Consider the following 20,963-nt stretch of genomic DNA (forward strand, 5'->3'; position numbering starts at 1 on the left):
CAGTGGGAACGGATAGCCATCCAGACACGTTTCACCTCCCTGAGATCCCTGTCGGGCAGCAAAACTGTTCTGATACTTTGTCCGGTAATAAATATTCCGCAAAATAATTTCAACCACGTGCACAAGTAAAAAAAAAAAAAAACAGGGCTGCTTGCTCCAGGGACTGAGAGTTGCCGTCACAGCTTCTCCGCGCTGGGGTAAAGGGATAGGATCTAACTCGGGGAGATCTAGTTCTTTCTTCAGTTGCCCTGCAGAGAGCGAGAGAATAACCGTGAGATGCAGTGACTGGGTGTGTGTTCCTGATGGCGGGTCTGAGCACACACGTGTACGGTCGTGTTGCTGGTGACAGCATTTCGTAAAGCTAGGAGAAACCTGCCAAATTCAGGTGGTCCTGGATGCCCATGTTAGGGCCTGGAGAGCAAGGTCCAGGTTAAAAAAGAAAAAGTTCAGGGCTGGGGATGGACCCCAGCGTCCTGTGCATGCCAGCCAAGTGCTGTGCCCAAGCCACACTCCCACCACAGCACTGAGAGATTGTTAATTCAAAGTAGCCCCCCCCCCTTTTTTTTCACATTCAGTATTTTTACATGTAAGTTTGTATCTTATATATGTATATTTATTTTATTCTGAGTGAGGCGATTTACCTTCTACCATCAATAGAAAAATTTTCTATAGCTGGATTAGAAGAAGTTAACAAAAACTTTTTAAAAGTTAAAAAGATTCCAGGCATGGTGGCACACTCCTGTAACCCCAGTGACTCGGGAGGCTGAGTCAGAAGGCCATAAGTTCAAGGCCAGACTCAGCAACTTTGTGAGACTCTCAGCAACTTAGTAGGACCCTGTCTGAAAATAAAATATACAAAGGGCCGGGGATGTGGCTCAGTGATAAAGCACCCCAGGTTTAATCCCCAGTACAAAAAAAAACAGACAAGTCCTGCAGTCAGAGCCACAGGACTCTCCATTTGATAGGAGCTTACCTGTGCCACCAGAGCCTTGATCTACTTCACACGGGACAGGCGTGCTCTGGGTGCAAAAGGGAAACTACTGTCAACTTCCGAAGACTTCTGTTGACTTTCTTCTCACTTCTCGGTGAGCTTGCTCCTTTTGCCATCTGAGTAATTTCCAGGGTAAAAATATTTGAAATTTCTCCTCTTTTCATTATGGGGATAAAGCCTTTTTCTTTATTAACAATTTTTAATTTTTTTTATTATTATAAGCAAAGTATTTTTGCAAAGTCTGGCCTCCATGGCTCATAACTTGCATAGCCCCAGGTCCTGACACTGGCCTGGGGGTCTCTGACACAGTGCCTGGCAGCCGAGGAGGGAGTGTCAGAGCGGAGGTGGACAGGCCAGTTGTGGCATTCAGCATGGAGGGAGCAGAGTGGCATGGTGGGCAGAGATGCAAAGAACTTCCAGGGAAGCCACCCCTGCCAGAGTCCTCAGGGCACCACAGGAGACTATAGAGTCAGTCATATTTTGTAACAATTTAAGTGAGATATTGGACCAGAATAGCAATAATGGGGATTGAATGGTGACCCCCCTCCCCACATGGGTATGTCACATCAATTTGTGACCTGCAAATTGATGCTGTTGAGAAGATACAGAGATGTGCAGATAGATGTGATTAACTTAAGAGTCCCAAGATCGTCCTGGGTTCTGGTAGACTAAAAACCAAGGTAGGATTTACATAAGAAGAGAAGGGGAAACTGATATGGAGACACAGGGAGAAGACCCCACACAAGAAAATGGAGGCAGAGCCTGGAGGGTCAGCCACAAGTCCCGGAGCACCTGCAGCCTTTCAGGGCTGAGGGGCCTGGAGCACCTGCAGCCCTGACACCTTGGTTTAGGGCTTCTGATGCTCAGGCCTGTTGGAGGGAACATTTATGTTGTTTGAATCAACAAGTTGTATGGCATTTTATTGTGGTAGCCGGGGAAATCAAAGCCAGAAAAGAAGGGATCGGCATGGGGGAGGGACTTTGGAAAGAGAGGCAGCTGGCGCAGTGTGGGGGTGTGGAGCCAGGTGCTGCCCTGCTGCCCTGAGGCCTGGGTCACCTCAGACACCTGTGGCTCCACTAAGCCAAGGTGAAGGTGTATGCGGCTGAGCCAGCACTGCCTCCCCACAGCAGACCTGATGGAACCCAAATGCTGTCCGCGGAGGGTGAACGAGGAGCCCTGGTCAGGCCACCCGACTGATCTGGGACCATGAGAAGAATTCAAGCACAGTCACAGTGTCAACGAGAACGGGTCTTGCGGGGAAGTCCTGTGGGGTGGAAACCAGCAAATCCTGGGGCCCACAGTGCACTGTGGGCTCCACGGGGCCTCAGGTCCCAGAGTTCGCCAGATCCACCAGTCCCCTCAGGCCGAGGGCAGGGTGGGGCCGGGCAGAGCGCTTGCCTCCCGTGTGCCAGGCCCTGGGGTCTGTCCCCAGCATCACACATGAAGGGAGAAAAGCAGGAGAGTAGAAGGGTTCTGGACGGCAGTGGCACGTGGGGAGGCCGGGAGTGCCCAAGGCCCCAGGGTGCCGGGCTGCAGAGGGGCTGAGGCCAGGTGTCGGCACAGGCTCCCTCCCTTCTCGTCCTCACACTCACCAACGCGACCTGCTGTAGAGAACGTGGGACAGCTGGCTCGGTCCTGGTCCCCACCTACTTGCAGGGCCCTGGGGAGCCTTCAGGGTTCCCGGCCTCCCTGTCTGTGAAATGGGCATTTTAAAGTGTGTCCTGTGGCTTGTGGGGAGAATGAGCCACGTGAGGAGGGTTAACTGAGGGATGTGCGTGGGCGGTGGAGTGGTGGGGACACATCACAGGCCACGGAACCTGGCTGCAGTTCACCATCCCTCCTGTCACCATCTCCCTTTGTGACCGTGAAGCAAAAGAAGAGGTGGACCTTGGAGGAAGAAGCAGGAGACTGGGGGGAGAGGGCCCTTGGTGAGGGAGGACAGGACGCGCATGTGTGTGTGTGTGAGGTGACACATGTGCTGGGCACAGGATCTGGGCTACCAAGGGCCACAGGAGACAGGACTGAAGAGCAGGAGCACTACCCTATCAGCCGGCTCCTTGTGGGCTCCTGAGCCAGGTGCCACCTCCGGACACCACGTTCCGTGGCAGACAGGAACCTGGGCTGGGGCAAAGCGGGGACCTCGGGGACCTTGGCCCCCTGTCACATTTGGAGGCCTCATAACTGGGTCAAAGCAGGCTCAGGCCTGTGTGCCCTGCCTGCATCCGTGATCTGTCCTCCTGCAGTGCCCACAGAGGAGGCCTAGGCTGCCAGGGGCCAGTGCTCAGTGCTGCTTCTGCACCCAGGAGCACACTACCGCCCGGACCCCTGATGGTGCATGGGGCCTCCCAGGAATGTCCACCTCCTCCACAGGCCAGTCCTGGCTTGCCCTATGGCCACTGCTGATCCTCACACACACACACGGTTAGCGGGCGTGGGAGGGACCATTGCTGTGCCAGCTCACTCACGCGGTGCCGTCAGCAGGACTGTCTCAGTCATTCCCACTGACCTGAAAGTGACACAGGCCACTGTGCTTCTCCCTGCTTGCTCCAAGGCTGGCTTAGAGCTGGACCAGGGCCACATCTGCAGTGTATGGGAGACTCTCCCTGCAGCCCAGAGGCACCAGGCCCCCAGATCTCAAGGGAATTGTAGCAAGATAGAGCAGGGTCATGACACGGGATGTCGCCGTGCATCCTACACCTGCCCTCACTCCCTGCAGGGCACAGGGTCTGGGCCACCAAGGGCTTGTCTCGTCCTGACCGCAGCCCCTGCTGCCCTGTTGTTACCCTTTTCTGGGGCACAGGGACTCTGTCACCCGCCAGGAGGGAAGTGGGATTCATCGCCTCCAGGGCCCACTGTTCTGACTGCGAGTGGTAACAGGGTGTTGGGCAAATTGTACAAGGAGGCGTCCACAGCCCGGCAGCTTGGAGGAGGGAGGCATGGCCACGGCGTGTGGGGACAGGGCAGGAGCTGTGCGCATATTGGCCCAGCCAGGTGCAAGGTGCTCCAGGATCCTTCTCCCACTGTCTTCCTGGCCTACCATTTTACAGAGGAGGGACCAGCTCAGGCACATGGAGGACCCCAGCCCCATGATGTGTAAGGACTAGATACAGGATTTGAACCATGGCCGGTCAAGTTCATTAACTTCCTGGGGCCACACAGCCGCTCCAAGAACAGGCAGGATGGGGTGAGCTGCACTGGCCAAGGTGTGTTGGAGGCACCCTGACCAGATGGGAGAGGCAGGGAACATTGAGGCCAGTGGTGAGAGAGGTCTGGGAGGGCCGTCTGGGGAAGGAAGGCCTCCAGCCCCGGGCTGTGGCTTGCAGAGTTGGAGGCAGTCAGTGGAGCCCAGGCAGAGAGCCAGGAGAGGCTCCAAATCCACCTTGCAGCCCTGGTGGTGCCAGGCGGCCAGGCCAGGCCTCCTCCTGGGGTGAGCAGGTCTCCTGCACGGTGCTTCAGCATGGGGTGGTCGCTGTTTCCACCTCTGGGATGCAGTGTCATGGCATGCCCACCTGATCCAGAGCAAGAAGGGAGGCCACAAAGGGGGGTGGCAGGGCACCCTCCCCTGGGAAGTACCCTCCCTAGCACTGAGAGTGGAAATTGAGTGGTCCCGTCCCCAGAATGCTTCTCAGAGGTGCCACGTGTGAGCGAGGGCTTCTCAGGGCACCTCCAGCTCTGGGAGTGCCTGGGCCAGGGCAGCTGCTGGCTGCCACCTTCTGTTTGGAGAATCACATCAACATAAATAATGGTGGGGGCGCTGGAGCCCGCTGTCCTCAGCCACGTCCTGCCTCCAGAGCTCAGAGGAGCCGTTGTGCCTGCGGCCGCATGTGCTAGATTTCTGCTTGCTTTGCTTTCTCTTTCGGAGTTTGGATTTGGGACTGGAAATACCCTCATTGACCAGCTTAGAGCGAGTCTCTCTTTAACTAGCGTTGGTCCCTCTCAGTCTGCATGTGGATAGACTGGGAGAAGCAACCATGGGGGACTGGAACCTGCATGCAGAGCAGCCCCAGCTTGGCCGTCTGCTGGGGGTTCTGTGTGTCCCCAGCCTGGCAGGTGGCAGCTCAGCTGCACTCCTGTGGCCTGCAGAGCATCTCACCTGTGGCCCTCCATAGGGGTCTGTGGCTTCTGGCTGGTGGTGTGCTACGTTGTTCTCCCAGACCCTGGGTCTATGTCCTTCAGCTTGGTAATGTGTCCCAGGGCAAGCCCCTGTTCATAGACCGGGTGCCAGGAAGGACCAGGACACCCTCCTGGCCTGGCAGCTGCAGGCTGGGGTCACCCTCCCCACTCTCCTGGCACCCACCTCCTCCTCATGGGCCCTTCTGGGTTTTAACCCTGCTTTGGTGACAGGTTTAAGCAGGCCTCAGAGGGAAGCCTTCTCCCCAGTCTCATCCAAGCCAAGTGGGGCTGGGGTGAGTAAGGTCCCGGAACCATGGGGAGGGCCCACGGAAAGACATTCAGCAGAGCACTCAAGTCCCAGCACGCTGTCCAAGTGCCAGCAGACCTGGGCCACGTCAGCCCGGGAGATGGAGGTAACCAGAGGTGCAGCAGGAGAAGCATCTAGAGTCTAGACACCCGCCTTGTAGCGTCTGGTGAGCCTAAGTCAGTTCCCCAGCAGGTCCACGGCCTGCCTGAATCCAGGAGACTCCAGGGGCTGCCGAGCACTGGGCCAAAGGGTGGGAAGGAGAACAACCAGAGGCCCAAGCCACTGTGGAAGGCGCGGATGTCAAGATGCCCACGAGCCCCAGGTGAGGACCCCTGACGGGGACACAGGAGCTTAGAAGCTCATGGACTTCCTGGTTCCTGGGGGCACAGAGGAAAGTTTCTCACTGGTGACATCACTGTGCCCCTGGTCAGCAGGGCTGTGAGGGGTGTGAAGTGGACAGGCCAGCTGCTGCTGTTAGGATTAGAAGTGAGGAGGCCACACAACCCGGGGCATGGGGGCCTACGGGACTGGACGCCATTCCCAGGTGCTCACTGATGCAGCCATTCCCTGCCTGTGCCCAGTACCATTCAAAATACCTGGATCCAAGCAGGCGGGAAGAGGGAAGGGGCTTCTGCTCAGAAGTGAACCAAGGAGACCAGAAGCCAAGGAGGGAAAGGAACAGGGGCAGGGAGAGGACAGGAGATGGACAGATGGAAGGATGGACAGACGAGTGGGGTGCAGGGGATGCTGATCATGAGGAGACCACAGAGCCAGGAGGCTAAATCCCAGCAGGCTCTAAGGAGGAAAATGAAGAAGCAGCCTGGAGCCGTGGCCAGCTGTTCACCCTAGTGCACTGAAGTGGTGCCCGAGGCACAGAACAGCCTGCTGCTCTGTTATCCAGCAGCCTCCCGAGTGGGCAGCGGCTGCGCCCAGTGGACTGTCAGGCTGATACACCAAGTCAGCCCTTCTCCTGTGTCAGAGTGGACCTCCCGCCCCAAGACTTGCTGAGGGTGGCAGATGGGCCATGTGTCATTTGCACATTTGGTCACAAGTGCCAGTGTCTTCATTCAGTTCGTGCTCCCTCTGACCGAGAAGCCTTTCTGGTACCCTAGATCCATTTTGATGTCATGAAACCCAATGTCCCAAGCCTTGTTTCTGCTGTTGTCGTCAGCTCCAAAGCCCCTGTGGACTCGGAGAGTGCAGAACAAGGCGTGTTTTGATCAGCGGTGGAGCTCGGCCCCATCATGAGACAAAATGAGGCAAAGCCCCGGGCCCTGGGGAGAAGCTGGGGTGGTAAGAAGGAAATGCCACTGGGTGTCCAGGAAGGTGGACTTTGACCTGTGGGCCCTGAGGTCACTTTGGGGAGGGAGGAAAAGGTCTGGAGAACCACAGTCTGCGCTGTCCCCGAGGAGCGGAGGGAGCTGCAGCGTGCTCACTCTGCCGACACGGGCATCCCAGACCCATCCTGCCTCGGGTGGGGAACCCGGCTGGCACTGCCGGGAGGGTCTCAGAGTAAGGTGCTTGTGGTACGGGAGATCATCTGGCAACCGTATCGTTGCCGTTGGTATATTTGGACAATCGGAAGGATCTTTTCTCAGTTGTTGTAGCCAGGTTCAGAAGCCTGGAAGAAGACCAGTTCTGATTTTGGAAGGATGAAAATGTGACAGTGATGGGAGCCACGCCGCCCGGCAGACAGGTGCAGATGGCTTCCATCTGTGCTGCAGTCCCCGCACTAAGCGGGGCCCAGGTCTCGCATCAGCGTCAGGGCAGTGGTGAGCATGCTGGCCAGGGAGTGCCGGTTCAGGTGGCCTTGAGCTGGGAAGCGTTCCTGCAGGACACTGGCCACAGAGAAATTGGTTCTCTTGGATACAGAGAGCAGGTGCAGGTCAGCTCTGGGCGTGGGGACAGGATTCTCCCGAGATCGACAGCCCTGTAGTGTAGGCAGAGCAGCACCTGGGAGGCATATGTCCCAGGAATGGCTTCGTGGGGAAGCAACGCCATCTGAAGGGCACAGCCAGATCCTCTGTTCCTGGGGGCATGCCCATCAGCTGTTGTCCCCTGGATACGGAGGGACCTTTTGCCCTCATTATCTGTCACTTGCATTTTCCAGTGTGCCTCTGGTGTCACACTTGGTAGCCGCTGTGCTACCACCACTTACTGAGCACCGTGTGGCCAGGCTCCATGAAGCGCTTCAGGCCTGTTTGACAGAAGCCCTCAGGTTAGTGTGGGCTGCACACTCATTAGCAGACGAGGAAACAGTTCTGAAAACCAAAGTGCTCAAGGTCACACAGCTAATTAGAGGCAGAACTTCAGAGACGGACACTGGAGACTTTGGGGGCCACAGAATCAGCTGGGCCCAGGCCATGGCTGAGCTGTTTCCCAATTCCAGGGAGACTCCAGAGGGTCTTGGGGGTTTCTTACTTCACCTCTTGTCTGAGGCCTCCTCCTTGCCAACTGACTCTTACTAAAGAGACACAGGACCGGTGACCACAAACACAGCATCAGTAGACCTGTGCCTGCAGCTGATGCCGGGTGGGACTTTTTGCTGGGTGCCTTGCACCCTCTCCTGGAGCTTTCTGCCAAGGCTGCTGTGACAGGCCCAGAGCCACCCTGGGAAAAGACAGCGCAGGGAGGGTCAGGCCTGGCCACATCCCTGTTGTGCTCACTGCCTCCCTCAGCGGGAGGATCTCAGAGATCAAGACATGTTTAATTAGAGGCAGAGGAATGTCGCCCACACAGGACCTGATTAGACTGGCCACTGAAATGCAATCCAGAGACCCCCTCCGTGGTGACAGCCAAGCACCAGCCCCAAGTTCAGACCGGGTCCCTCAAAGCAAGTGAGGAAAATGTTACTAAGACGGATGAAGCACATGCCTGCGGGCCAACCTGAGCTCTTCACTGTGACTCTAAAGGCACCACTGGCGTGCACGGGAGACAGTGCACTTGGTGGTGATAACCCTCTCCTGAGCCACCAACAGCCCCTGCACAGTGCAGATGGCCTCTCCCCAGCCCCACCTGCCCTCTTTTTCTCATGGTGCAACTGACTGGCCACTGCCAGCATGCAAACCTTGCAAGTGGCCGGAAGTATCTTGGTGCTAACCAGACCAGCAGTCCCTGATTGCTGTGATTCCCTCATCACATAACGTCGGCATTGATTTTCATCTGGAGCACGGGACTCTCTGGCTATGATTTCTACCTCGCTGCAAAGAAATGAAGTGTCAGTAGAAAACAGTTCCTTGTGCCTCAGCCAGGGTCCTTGGTGTGTGTGATGGGGTGTGGTGGGCCCTGCCTGGCAGAGCTGGGAAATGCCTGGTCCCAGAATTCTGTGAACATGCCGTGCAAGATTTGCCATTTTAAAAAAGTTACAGACGCACGTTCATTTAAAAATAGTGATCTGTGTTTATCACCTCTTTATAACTGAAAAACATCTATGTGAAATGAAGACCTGCTTCCAGTTGGGGAAATTTGGTCCATGCTCTGTGTGGTGGTGAAGCTGGGCCTAGCCTCAAAAAAATCACAGTTTGTAAAGTGTCGGATATACGCATGGGATGACCCATCCCTAGCCATCTGTCGGGACCCCTGGGAGGTCTGCATAGGAAACCTGGAATTACCCTCAGTTTCCAAAGAAATTCCAGCCATATCTGACTCATGCCTGGTGAATCCTAGCTGGAGTGGCTCTGGGGGGATGGAGGCCCTGAGGAGGAGGAGAGGGTCTATTCGAGGCCCCCTGCTGGTTGTGGTCATGGCTCTAAAGGGTTCCAGAGCTCACCAGAACATCTGATCTGTGCTTTTGCAGGAGCAGAGCAGGTCTCTGTGTGGCAGTGTCCTTAGGCAGCCGAGGAGCCAGGTGTTCTGGACACTCTGAACCTACAACCCCTCCTCCGGCCTCTCCGCTGGCCAACCGGTGGTGCTGGGTGACACGGGGAAGCAGATGGAGTTGTTATTTCCCCTCTTGGTTCCTCACACAGCCCAGCCCCGGCTTCTGCAAGGAGCCAAGGAGCAGGAAGGAAAAAGTAGACCAGCAACACACAGAGCGCTGGAGAGTCAGCCCTCACCCGCTCGGGGGCGGCCACTCTCCCCGGGCCACCCTCCTCTTCCCTTGAGAATCTTGGCGACCCACCTGGGGTGCGGGGTGGGGTCCCAGCGGCCGTGTGTTTCCTGGCAGGAGGGCATCTGTGAGGGGATTCCAGATACACCTGTGTGCTGAGGTGGGCTGGACATTCTGCTTGATCATCACCATGGGAGGGAATGTCCCTTGTGGAGAAACGACAGGCCAGGACTTAAGAGTCCATCTCAGATGCACTGGCCAATGGGTGCACGGGGTGGCAGGTGCATTAGACCACGAGGGCAGCTCTGCAGTGCTCTCGCTGTTTTCACGCACTCACACTCGCTCTCTCTCTCCCCCTCTCCCCCTCCCCCTCCCTCTCCCTCTACCAAAAGCCTGCACTTCTCTGCATGTGCGGGGTCCCTTATTTGTGCAGGGATGTACCCCTTGCCATGAGGCTGGAGGAGGAATTTCACCTGTCCTGGCCACCTCTGCCGGCTGCTGGTGCGTGTGGAGATGTGTTGGTGAAGCCCCTGGGCCGGCAGAGCTCTGAGCAGGGGTGACAGTCCGTTGTTCATCTAGTTTGTTTATGGCACACTTAATTACTGGAGAGGTCAGGACCCTGCACTCCAGTGTGGCATTTGACGTTTGCACAATCACAGAACAATGGCCTGCTTCTCTGAGGGCACCCACTTCACCTGGCCCCAGGCACGGGAGACGCCACTTCTGTTGGCGACTGGGAAACAGAGTCTGAGCTGGTCTCCCTGGGTGCTCTAGAAACCGCGGCTGTCCCCCGCTGCAGCTTGTTAGAGTCAACCTAAGTGGGAGAGTCACTTGCTTATTATTTCTGCAGGTAGCCAGGATCGGGGCCTAATGGCTCCCAGGGGGCTCAACAGCGCCCCAGTTTTCCACCCAGGCTGCTGGTGAGCTGTCGCAGCATATCCACCTGCTGCCCTTGTTGCTGGTGGCCTGTGGCCCAGGATCAGTTTTATCATGAGTAGCTCCTGCAAGCGTTGGCCTTTCACATCAACAGGGCCCAGTCCCCCAAGGGGTGCGAGACGCGCCCACACCCTGGCAGGAGTTCTGGTTTTACCCAAGGGTGTTGTGGATGGAGAAGGGTCAGACATGAGCCCACACCTGGCAGGAGTTCTGGTTTTACCCAAGGGTGTTGTGGATGGAGAAAGGTCAGACATGAGCCCACACCTGGCAGGAGTTCTGGTTTTACCCAAGGGTGTTGTGGATGGAGATAGGTCGGAGCATGAGGTCCCTGATGCAAGCAGAGAGCCCCGGGGCCTGGGGGTTCTGGCCTCTGAGTTTCACAATGTGCCCTCCTCAGCTCTGCAAGCGCCCTGCCCACACCCAGTGGTTCTTCCTTCTGCAGAAAGGCACTTCTTCCTGTCCTCTGTTAATCATGTGGCAACGGCAGGCGAGGCGCACAGTCCTGTGTGGTTACCCAGTGGAAACAAGCCTGCTCCCAGGAGCAGGGAGGTGGCTGCTGGGACCGAAACTGCCCTGCAGAGGCTGGCCAAGGCCCTCATGGCCCTGATATGAAGACCCCCAGGGGTTGGCAGAAGTGGCTGGAATCTTGGCTGCTCTGCTGACCTGCCATGTGGCCCAGGACATTCATTAACCCTCTCTGAGCCCTTGAATCTTGTTTGCAGTATATGGACAGCATAGTTCTCTGCTTTCTGTGAGGCATAAACAGAATGATGAGCTGCTACCACCCGGCCCTGAGTGAGGGAGCTCAGTAACACCTTGCAGGCCACATTTCTACAAAATGGGGGAACCCCACCCTGAGTTACAAGGCTGTGTGCCCCGAATCTTTGTAGGTGTCGACAGGTTTCCTTTGTCCCTGTAAAGTGCTGTAGCTAACATAGGAAATGGAAGCAGGGGTGCCTTCCGCTTCCCCAGGCTTCCTGAAATCCCCCGGCCTGGAACCAACTCATCCTATTACTGAGGCTCAAGGCTGGGGATGGGGCAGGGGGCAGTTGTCCATATGAAAAGGAAGCGCTCGGTGATCCTTGTTTGTTTGTGTGGGCCAAGGAGTGTGGGCTCCATTTCCAAGGGAGGAAACAGTTCTCTTTGGGGGAAAATAAGTGCCTTCCTCTGCATGGAAACCCACAGCCCTGGGCTCTGCCTGAGGCTCCGGGCATCTGCTCCACCCTGGAGCGAAGGCTGCAGGGCTTCTAGGAGGCGCCTCCTTCATGACTGTCCTGGGCAGGCAGCTGGACCTGCAGAGCCCCAGGCCTGTCTTGCTGCCTCACCTCCTGAAGGGACTGTCTGGCTAGGAGGAAAGGGGCCAGGCTTCCATCGGTGGCTGTCACTCTGGGCTCACTGTGCCAAGGGCCCACCTTCTGCCTTGGAGCTCCACAGACACCTATTTAGCAGCCCTATGTGCCAGGCAGGACTCCCGCTCAGGACCTGTGATGTAGAATCAGTCTGGTCACATCCGCACGGGTCTGGCATTCTCAGCACCCCAGGGACAGTGACAGAGCTGGGAGGCAGATCAAGTGTGTGGGAGCCATGGTCGGGTGCCTGGGCTCCGACCGGGCCTCCCTGAGGCCGGCCAGGCTCTAGGAGAAGCAGCCTCCTCCACCTTCCGCATCGTGCTCCTCTGTGTCTCAGGGTCGTTGAGACCCGGGTCTGGACAGCTCTCCCGACTGCTGATGACATAAACGTAGCTCATACCCAAGGCGCAACTAAGGAAACCCTGTCTAGTGCCCAGTGTTACAGCATGGGGCACGTGTGCAGCCTGCTGCCACCACTTAGCAATGTGTGTGTCCCCTAAGATGCTTCTCAGAGAACAGAGGAAGAGAGAAGAGAGGGAAGAGGTCGAGAGAGAGGGAGGGAGGGAGAGAAAGAAGAAATGGAGAGAGAGGAACAAAGGGAGGGAGGGAAAGAGAAAGAAGAGGGAGAGGAGAGGGACAGAGAGAAAGAGAGCGGCGTTCTACCTTCAGATGCCTGCAGGCCCCGGGGGCTCCTCTCCCAGGTTGGACCCCATGCAGTTCCATAGAGAGCACCTGTGCCCCGCAGTGACCCGCAGCCCTTTACCCTGGAACCACAACCCCCTGCCCCCCCGCCCCAAGGGAGAGCTGCCAGCAGATTGTGTCGAGGTCCTCGGTTCACTGCGGTCGGGCCTGGAACTCCAGTGGGGTGGCTCTCAATGGCGAGGCCCCTGTCTGTGCCCCTGGCTGCCTTTCCTGTGATCAGGCTGGGTGCTCCCCATCTCCCTGCCCCACCCTGCCCCTGGGCTCTGGCCGTGGACATCACAGCCTGTGAGAGCTTCCTCCAACCAGTAATGTCATCTGGTGCCCCAGCATGGAACCCAGGCTGAAGGCCAGCCCCCGGCACTGCTAAAGCAGAGGGCCCTGAGACTGTGCCCAAGTGGACAGATGGACCCTGCCTGCTGGCTGGGGGACAGGCCTTCTCAGAGCCCTGAGGCACAAGGCTGCCCACAGGGGTGCCTGGCCACGTGCAGACTGCCCTTGGGCTCTGTGTGGCTGGACGTCTTCTCGTGACCCTGCTGCATGCTCAGGGCTCCAAGTAGCGGAAGTTGTCTCAGTGACCTTCTGCATGCTCAGGCTGCTGCTGGCCTACAGGGCCCAGCTGGGGACTGCCCAGCTTCAAGAGGAGAGAGCCTCAGAAAGGTTTGCCCGGGAGTAACCTCAACCCCAGACTGAGAGGCAGGAGATGGCATTGCGTGGCATTTAGTGCTCCCTTGATGATGTCACGCGGGTCCCCTGGGAGCACAACTCTCCCAGCGCTCCGTCTGCTGAGCTGCTGTGCTGAGAGCATGGCCTTGTGCAGGGAGGGTCTCTGCCCTCACCAGTGCCTCCGTGGCCCTCCACTGAGGGCAGGGGCAGCTGGGCTGCCCCCCATTCATCCCCCTCACTCCCAAGTGCTGGTGTAGCTGGCCTGTCCTTCTCGAGGGTGGTCCCTGTGCAGCTCCAGTTCCCCTCTGCCCCTCCCTTTCCCCCTGGGCCCTTCCTGCTGGGAGGCTCCCTGGTCTCCTGGGGCCATGGCCTCCCTCCTTCTCCTTAATGAGCCGGAATGGCGGTGCCACGACCGACTCTCACTTCCGCTTCTCTGTGCCTCACTAAACAAGGCCTCAGGGACTCCCTGTCCAAATTAAGGTGGCACCTGGTGACAGCTGGAATGTTTAGTGTCCAGCTGTGCAAGGCAGGAGGGCAGCAGGGAGCAACGCTGGTGGGGCTCTGGTAGTGCGTCGGAAGTCTGCTGATGGACAGCAAGTCCCCAGTCCGTCCGCCTCCCGAGCCCCTTCACGGTGCCTGTGGGAGCTGGAACCTCGTGGGCCAGGAACCCTGGCCATGCAAGGTGCATCCCATCCAGTGCTGCAGCGAGAATGTGCCCTGGTGAGGCATCTACCTCTGAATCCCAGCTCTGTTTGACCCTCCGAAGCACATTCAGCACCCCCCTGAGGAATAGCTTGTGTGGCTTTTCTTGGGACACGTAGCTTTATCCCTGAGGAAGCTCCTGGGTGGGAGATTTGGCAGAAATGCCAAAGTGCTGGAAGTGGTTGCACAATGGGATGCTCTTTTAATTATTAATTCAGGGATTAATAATCTATTGATTGATTATAAAGCAACTATTTATCAGTAAGTTGTATCTAAATAATTCATACTTTTATACAATATGAATGGTTTGTAAATGAAATGCTGGGTGGATTGTTTAATGAACACCGGCATGTGGCACCTCTGTGGGGCAGGAGCGAGCGGGCCTGGCGCCTCGCTGGGGGCGCCTGGGACTCCTGGCTCTGAGGGGGTGTGGTGGACCTAGGCCGCTGGACGAGGGAGGGGGACGTGCTCTGTCAACCCTGAAGCACTCGGTGGTGCTGGTGGCTGTTACCACGATTATAACCTGTGGAACTGCAGTCAGGGAGGCAGGCCAGGCCTCGAGGTGGCTGAGGTCCATTTTGCAGCCCAGGGCACAGCGTTTCACACCTGTGTGAGAGACTCACCTCCAGCCTCAGGCGTCAGGCTAGCTGCTCCAGCCTTTGTGAGCACCGTGCCAGGCGCCCTGTGACAGAAGGGAACACAGTCTGCTTTTTGCAGGATACAAGACCCTTCTGAAAGGCATCTCTGGGAAGTTCAACAGTGGAGAGTTGGTGGCCATCATGGGGCCCTCTGGGGCTGGGAAATCCACGCTCATGAACATTCTGGCCGGATACAGGTAAGCGAGCCCCACCAGCAGAGCCAGGTCCCCAATACTGTTGCTCCGCCTCCCATCACTGGGGCGTCCGTGTCCAGAGGTGGCTCCTCGATGCTCTGGTCACACATGCCCTGGGGAGCTTCAGGATCTGTGAGGGGACAGTGCAGGGAGACAGTGGCCCCCGAGGGCTGCAGACGGCCGCAGGTGAGTGGAGGACCAGGAGGCTGGGCAGGTGAAGGAGGTGGCTCCTCAGGAAGCCCTCCTTGGCTGGCCCTTCCGGGACAGGAAGAAGCAGAAGGCTAAGGTTGGGGAGGGGGAAGCAGGAAGACGAGAGAGCACACAGGGGTGCACGCTGGGAGGGAGAACGGGCCCTGTTGGGCTGGGCTGTGATTTTGTTGGTTGTTTGCAACTTTGGTGATCAGAGTCCCTGGTGCTGTGCCCCATGTCATTCACTGGTGCATGACTAGGAAACCGAATCTTTCTTTACAGTGTTAAAATGCTCTGTTAAGCCAGTCCTGGTTCTTGCAGGTTCCGTTTGTAACTGCAGCGCGTAGTAGCAGTGGGAATCCTCCTCCCAGGGTGTTGCATTCTGCAGCTGCCCTGACACACCACCAGGATCCAAAAATATTAAGTGGAAAATTTCAGAAAGAAACAATTCATAAAAACTTAATTTACACCCTTCTGATGAAGTCTCTGCCATCCCACTTTGTCCCACCCAGGATGAAACTCATCCCTTGGTCCAGTGTATACATTAGTACACATTAGTCACTTTGTAGCCATCGGTGTTAACAGATTAGCTGCAGTCAAGTGACCCTTATCTCACTTGACCATGGCCCCTAAGTACAAGAGTGGCCACGCTGGCAATTTTACTGTAGTATATTGTTGTAGTTGTTCTGTTTTCTTATTAGCTATTGCTTATCGCTTTCCCTGATTAATTTATCAATTAAACTCTGTCATGAGCACTAGGTATATTATAGGAGTAAACATGGTATATTCAGAGTTCATTACTACCTGCGAGTTAGGCAGACCTGTGGACCAGGGGACTCCTGAAATAATTATTTCATTTACTGAGACAAATGGCAAATGTCACCTCCTCCTTAGAGCCTCTGAATTACTCCTTTGTACTAGAAACTAGGATTCTTAAAAAATCTAACTTATGACAAACTCTGCCTGTTACAATCACATCTAAAATTGGGAACCAAACCCTCCACACGAGTCTTGAGAGGGGCGTGGAGAGTGGACTGTGTCCCGAGGGCGGCTGTTGTCCCTCTGGTCATGCCCCACAGCTCCTGGAAGACCCGAGGGGGTTTGGGCATCGAGCCGGGCTACGGGGAAGGCCTGGAGGGAGGGAGGCCCCCCTCAGGCCACTGCAGAGGTGCCACCAGTGCCTGTGCTGTCCCCTTCTCGGGGCTCTGGGAGGCAGGGCTGCACAGCTGCGTCCTCAGAGGAGGCTGGTGATGGGCGACAGGGGTGCTGCCCAGACCAGGCCCCTCTCCCTGACATGAGCACATGGAGGTTCTGGAAGCTCACCTGTGGGCAGGGAGTGCTCCCCCTGCAGAAGGACTGTCCCCCTGGCTGTCTCTGAACCTCTGAGCCCAAGGCGCCTTCTGTGTCTTTCCCACCCTGACGGCAGTCTCTAGCTGAGGGCAGCTGCTGCGGCCTGTGCTGCACACAGATGGCAGAAGCCAGTCTCACTAACCCTGCAAGCCCAGGAGTACATCCATCTAGTGGCTGCGTTCAGTCTGCGGGCCCCAGCCCCCGCCCCTCTGCATCAGGAGCAGGGGAAACAAACACAGCGGCTTCTGCTGGCCACAATGCGGGTCCCAGGGAGCGGGGTCCCAGGGAGCAGGGTCCCGGGGAGCTCTCACGTGTGACTCTTCCTACAGGGCGCCTTCTCCCTGTATGGTCCATCCCAGTTAGCATGGTGCCTTCTCTGCCCCCCATGCCTCTGTGTCCAGCTGGAAAGAGGCTGGCAGGGAGGCCCTCCTCTTTGGTTCACCCCTCTCCAGCCTGAAGGCCCCGTCTCCTTGGCTTTGCAGGGAGACCGGCATGAAGGGGGCAGTCCTCATCAACGGCATGCCCCGCGACCTGCGCTGCTTCCGGAAGGTGTCCTGTTACATCATGCAGGATGACATGCTGCTGCCGCACCTCACCGTGCAGGAGGCCATGATGGTGAGCTGCCCACCTGCCAGTGCTGCAGGCCCCCGCCCCCGCCCCTCTGCATTAGGAGCACAGCTGCACGTGGGTGGACACTCTTCCAGGCCCCTGCAGTCACAGCCTCTCTCCAGTGGAGTCCAGCCCCAGGCTGGCTGTGTGGACAGTTGGATGGAAAACAAATCCCCACCCCCATGAGTCTTAATGGCCCACATTCGGCAAATCAACGGTCAGGTTGCTAAGATTATTGATCACTGCTGTGGGTGATGGTCTCCATGGTAACCACAAGTCCTCCTCCCCGTGGGCTGAGGAGTTGGCTTCCATCAGCCACTCTGTGTCTTTGGCCCAAGTTGCAGCTCACCTGGTCCCCTCCGTCTCACCTGCCTGCGATCGTTGAGTGCCTGTTGAGCATGCATGTGGCCCTAGCCTTCACCAGATGTGCGACTGCAGGAAGCCAGCTGTGGAGCAGGGCCACCCAGGGCCACCCAGCTGGGAAGGCACACGGCTCTTGCAGGCAAACCTGACCCCAGAAACTCTCCTCCCACGGTTGGGCTCGACCTCCTGCTGTGCATGGCTCGGTTTCTGCAGATCTAGCAGGGCGAGCTGGAATGGGGAGTGGGGTGTGGGAAGGCAGGCGTGGCCCCAGACTCCCCCACTGCTTGTGGCCATTGCACCCAGTCAGTTTTTTTCCCACGCCTGCTAAGTCCTCACTTAGTCCCCCCACAAGAGCCTGGATGTATTCTGGACATCCATGACCTCACCGCATGCCAGGACTCTGGGCTCCTGTTTCTGTTTTTTGGATTTTTTTTTCTTTTTATTGGTACTGGGAATTGAACCCAGGGGTGGTGCTTAACCACAGAGCCACATCCCCAGCCCTTTTTATTTTTCATTTTGAGACAGGGCTCGCTGAGTTGCTTAGGGCCTCCCTAAGTTGCTGAGGCTGGCTTTGAACTTATGATCCTCCAGCCTCAGCCTCCTGAGCCTCTGGGATTACAGACATGGGCCACTGCACCCATCTTCAGCATGTTTTTTACAAAGGCCCAGGCACAGTGAGTGCGGCTACACTCATCTGTGGGCAGCAGATGCCACCTGAGTACCGCCCACGGAAAGGAGGTTGGAAAGCAGCCCACAGCTGTGGCTGTCCATCACGCTCACTTTGTGCTCGCTGTTTCCCGCCTTCTCCTGTCCCTGCCTAGGGTCCCCAGCAGGGTGGAGCCCTCCAAGCACCGCAGTGGACGTTCTCAGCTGCGTCTGCTGGCTCTCGACCAGCAGATGCAGTGCTTGCTCTGGTGTCCCCACTGGAGGGGTTTCTGGTGGGCCCTGGGCGGAGCGTCCTCCAGAGGTGTCAGTGAGTGGCAGCCCCACGGTGTCACCTGTGATTTCAAAGGGTTCCTAACTCAGCAGAGAGGGACAGGCTAAGATCTCAGATTACCCCCTGCTCCCCGGCTGCTTTGTGAGGAAAGCGGGGACGCCGCAGGGCTGTTCTCATTCAGGCACTGAGTGTCTGTGGGCAAGGAGGCATGGCCTGCTGCCCAGCATGCTCATTCCTGGGCACAGAGGACCTAGGAGTTTGCAGAGAGACCAGGACACGCAGCCTGGGGTTTGCCCCAGACAGGGGGGTGGCTGACGCTGGGCGTGGCAGTTCCCGCACAGGGCTTCATCAGGTGGCGGAGGGCCCCGTGCTGGGCTGGTAACAGGATCTAAGTGCACACCAGCCAGAGGGCATCGCTTGAGTGGCTCGTACCAATTCCTGGGGTGTGACTCCCCCCATGGATCATTCCAAGCCTTGGCTGATGTGACACACCACGGGTCCCTGCAGCCCGTCTTCAGGCCTGCTCCTGGGTTCCCTTCTCTGTCGCCCACAACCAGCTCTCTCGTGGGTACAGCAGGGAATCCACCTGGGACACCAGAGCCCCCAGACTCCCTCTGCTCCCCTGCCAAAGCTAAGGGACGTGGAAGCCGGGGCCTCCGGGATTTCCTGTGGCCATCAAGTGGCCCAGAGACATGGCCCGATGTGGCTCGCCCTGGTGCTGGCCACCCACAGCACTGTCCTTGTCCCCACAGGTGTCAGCACATCTGAAGCTACAGGAGAAGGATGAAGGCAGGAGGGAGATGGTGAGTGTGGCTTTGGGTGTGGCCCTCCTGGGACTTGCCCTGCTGCTCCTGCTCCCGAGTGGGAGGGGGCGTCCCAGCACGGGGCATGGGCTGCAGCAGCCAGAGACCAAGCCAGGTGGCAGGGGGGGTGGGTGGGCATCGCAGCAGCGTGGACTCCATCCAGGAGTGACAGGCTCAGCACTGAGGGCCTGAAGCGGCCAGCTTCACGTTGGGCCCAGCAGTGTGCCCTTCAGTACACTTTGCACAGAACTGTTTTTCATAAAACACTAACAATGAAGCTGTTAGTCACTGGTTTAAAAATAACCATCCCTCCCCCCCATACAACTGCAAGAAGCAGCTTGGTGCTGCGTGTTGCTGGCCAGCCTTTAGGAAGGGAGGACCAGGTTCCCACCTGCCCGAGACTCTCTCTCCCTTCCGTCACTTGCTTTTCTTCCTTTCACCCCGAGGACAAGGGAGGGCGCAGGTGCACAGGGCCAGCCGCGGCCCCAGAAGGCCTCCCAGGAGGCACCGGCCAGTTCTCGTGGTCAGGGAAGCCCCTCCTTCTCTGCACTGGGACCACTGGATTTTCAGTGTAAGATAAATCCCACTTTTATAAGCTGCCTCTGGCTTCTGCCACCTTTCAGGGCCACAGGGCAGCAGCTGAGAAAGCAGGATTGGCAGGGTCCACACCAGGGGCTGCTCCTGTTGGTGTAAGCTGGGACAGTCATGGGGACAGTCAGACACACTGAGGACGGACGTGTTGGTCACAACTCCACGAGTGCCGTTGCCACTTGTGTTGGGCAGAACAGTTAACGCTAAGCCCAGTGAAACCCCCTGGGTGTGGAAAGAATGTACTGGGCACACCTGGGGCTCCTTCCTCCCTGTTCCCCATGGTGACCTTCAGACTCTTGGGCCATCCCAGTCACTGGTCGTGGGGACAGGATCAAGAACCCACTTCTGAGAAGTAAACCCATGCCTCGTTGCTCTGGAAAATGTCCCATGTGGAGCCCGGTTCTGAGATTGAAGGGAAGAAAGTGGACCAGTCCAGCCCAGAACAGAGACGTGGGGAACAAGGGGCCACAGAGGCAGGAGGCCCAGGCTGGGACCCGATCAGGAAGGTTGAGAGCGGTCAGCCTTCTGTGGTCTCCGGGCTTTTCTGAGTGCGTGACTTAGGCAGCAGACTCCTCATGCTCCCCGCAGATGTGTCTAAGTGAAGAGGAGGGTTATGGGCTGAGTCCCCCAGAGGCGCTGGAGCCCCGACACCTGTCCCTCTGAATTTGAGTGTATTTGGAGACAGGGTCTTTACAGAGGTGACTAAGGTGAGGTCATCAGTGGCCCTGGTCCAACTGACTGGTGTCTTCAGAAGAGACCAGGATACAGACGCACCCAGAGGCTGACCCTGGGAGGACAAGGGGACCCCATCTGCAAGCCGTGGAGAGAGGCCCCAGGAGGGACAGCCCGGCCAGCTCCTTGATTTGGACTTCCAGCCTCCAGAACCTGAGAGGATTCCTTCCTTCCCTTGTTTAAGCCCCAGTCTGGGGCTCTTTGTTACACAGACTGGACTGACTCGCATGACTGCTGAGATGGAGAAGGAAAGTCTTGGCTCCAGGGAGAGAACAGAGGAGAACCCGGTGTCAGGACGGCCTGTCCCGAGGCCAGCTCTAGCCTCCCGGCCCTCTCCACTCTCCAGGAGGAAAGCCATCAGCTAGCTGCAGGCCCAGAGTAGGACTGGCAAGAGCCGGAGGCGCCATGAGGCAGAGCCTTTCCTTTTGCAGAGTCAAGAAGTGCCTCTCATCCAGCGGCCAGAGGACTGGCCTAAGGAGCACTCTCACACCTGGTCACCCTCGTCCTTCAGCCTCCCTCCTTCCACAGAGGCCAGAAATGCAGTCAACCTGCTGGATGCAGTGGCCTCACTGGGTCCCACGGGCCGCTTTGGACAGTTGTCTCCAGCACAGTGACAAGCTTCAGAGGCTGCACAGAGAAGCTGCAGGAATGGCCACTGACCCTGGGCGTGGGGGAGGCACAAGGCGAGGGTGAGCCTCTGGGAGAGGGGCTCCCCAGGACAGGCCTGGTGCAGGGTCGTGGTGTGA

The 20,963-nt window shown here is 57.5% G+C and overlaps 1 protein-coding gene across 1 annotated transcript in view; it reads left to right on the forward strand.

Moving 5' to 3' along the window:
• Nucleotides 1-20,963, forward strand: part of Abcg1 (ATP binding cassette subfamily G member 1) — a 57,038-nt gene that overhangs the window by 21,815 nt on the left and 14,260 nt on the right. Inside the window, exons 3-5 of the mRNA XM_026379428.2 lie at nucleotides 14,529-14,646; nucleotides 16,665-16,797; nucleotides 18,844-18,894. Of these exons, the coding sequence (XP_026235213.1) occupies nucleotides 14,529-14,646; nucleotides 16,665-16,797; nucleotides 18,844-18,894 (302 nt within the window). The remainder of the gene's footprint in view (nucleotides 1-14,528; nucleotides 14,647-16,664; nucleotides 16,798-18,843; nucleotides 18,895-20,963) is intronic.

Source organism: Urocitellus parryii, chromosome 2 (assembly GCF_045843805.1).
Source record: "Urocitellus parryii isolate mUroPar1 chromosome 2, mUroPar1.hap1, whole genome shotgun sequence".
NCBI lineage: Eukaryota > Metazoa > Chordata > Mammalia > Rodentia > Sciuridae > Urocitellus > Urocitellus parryii.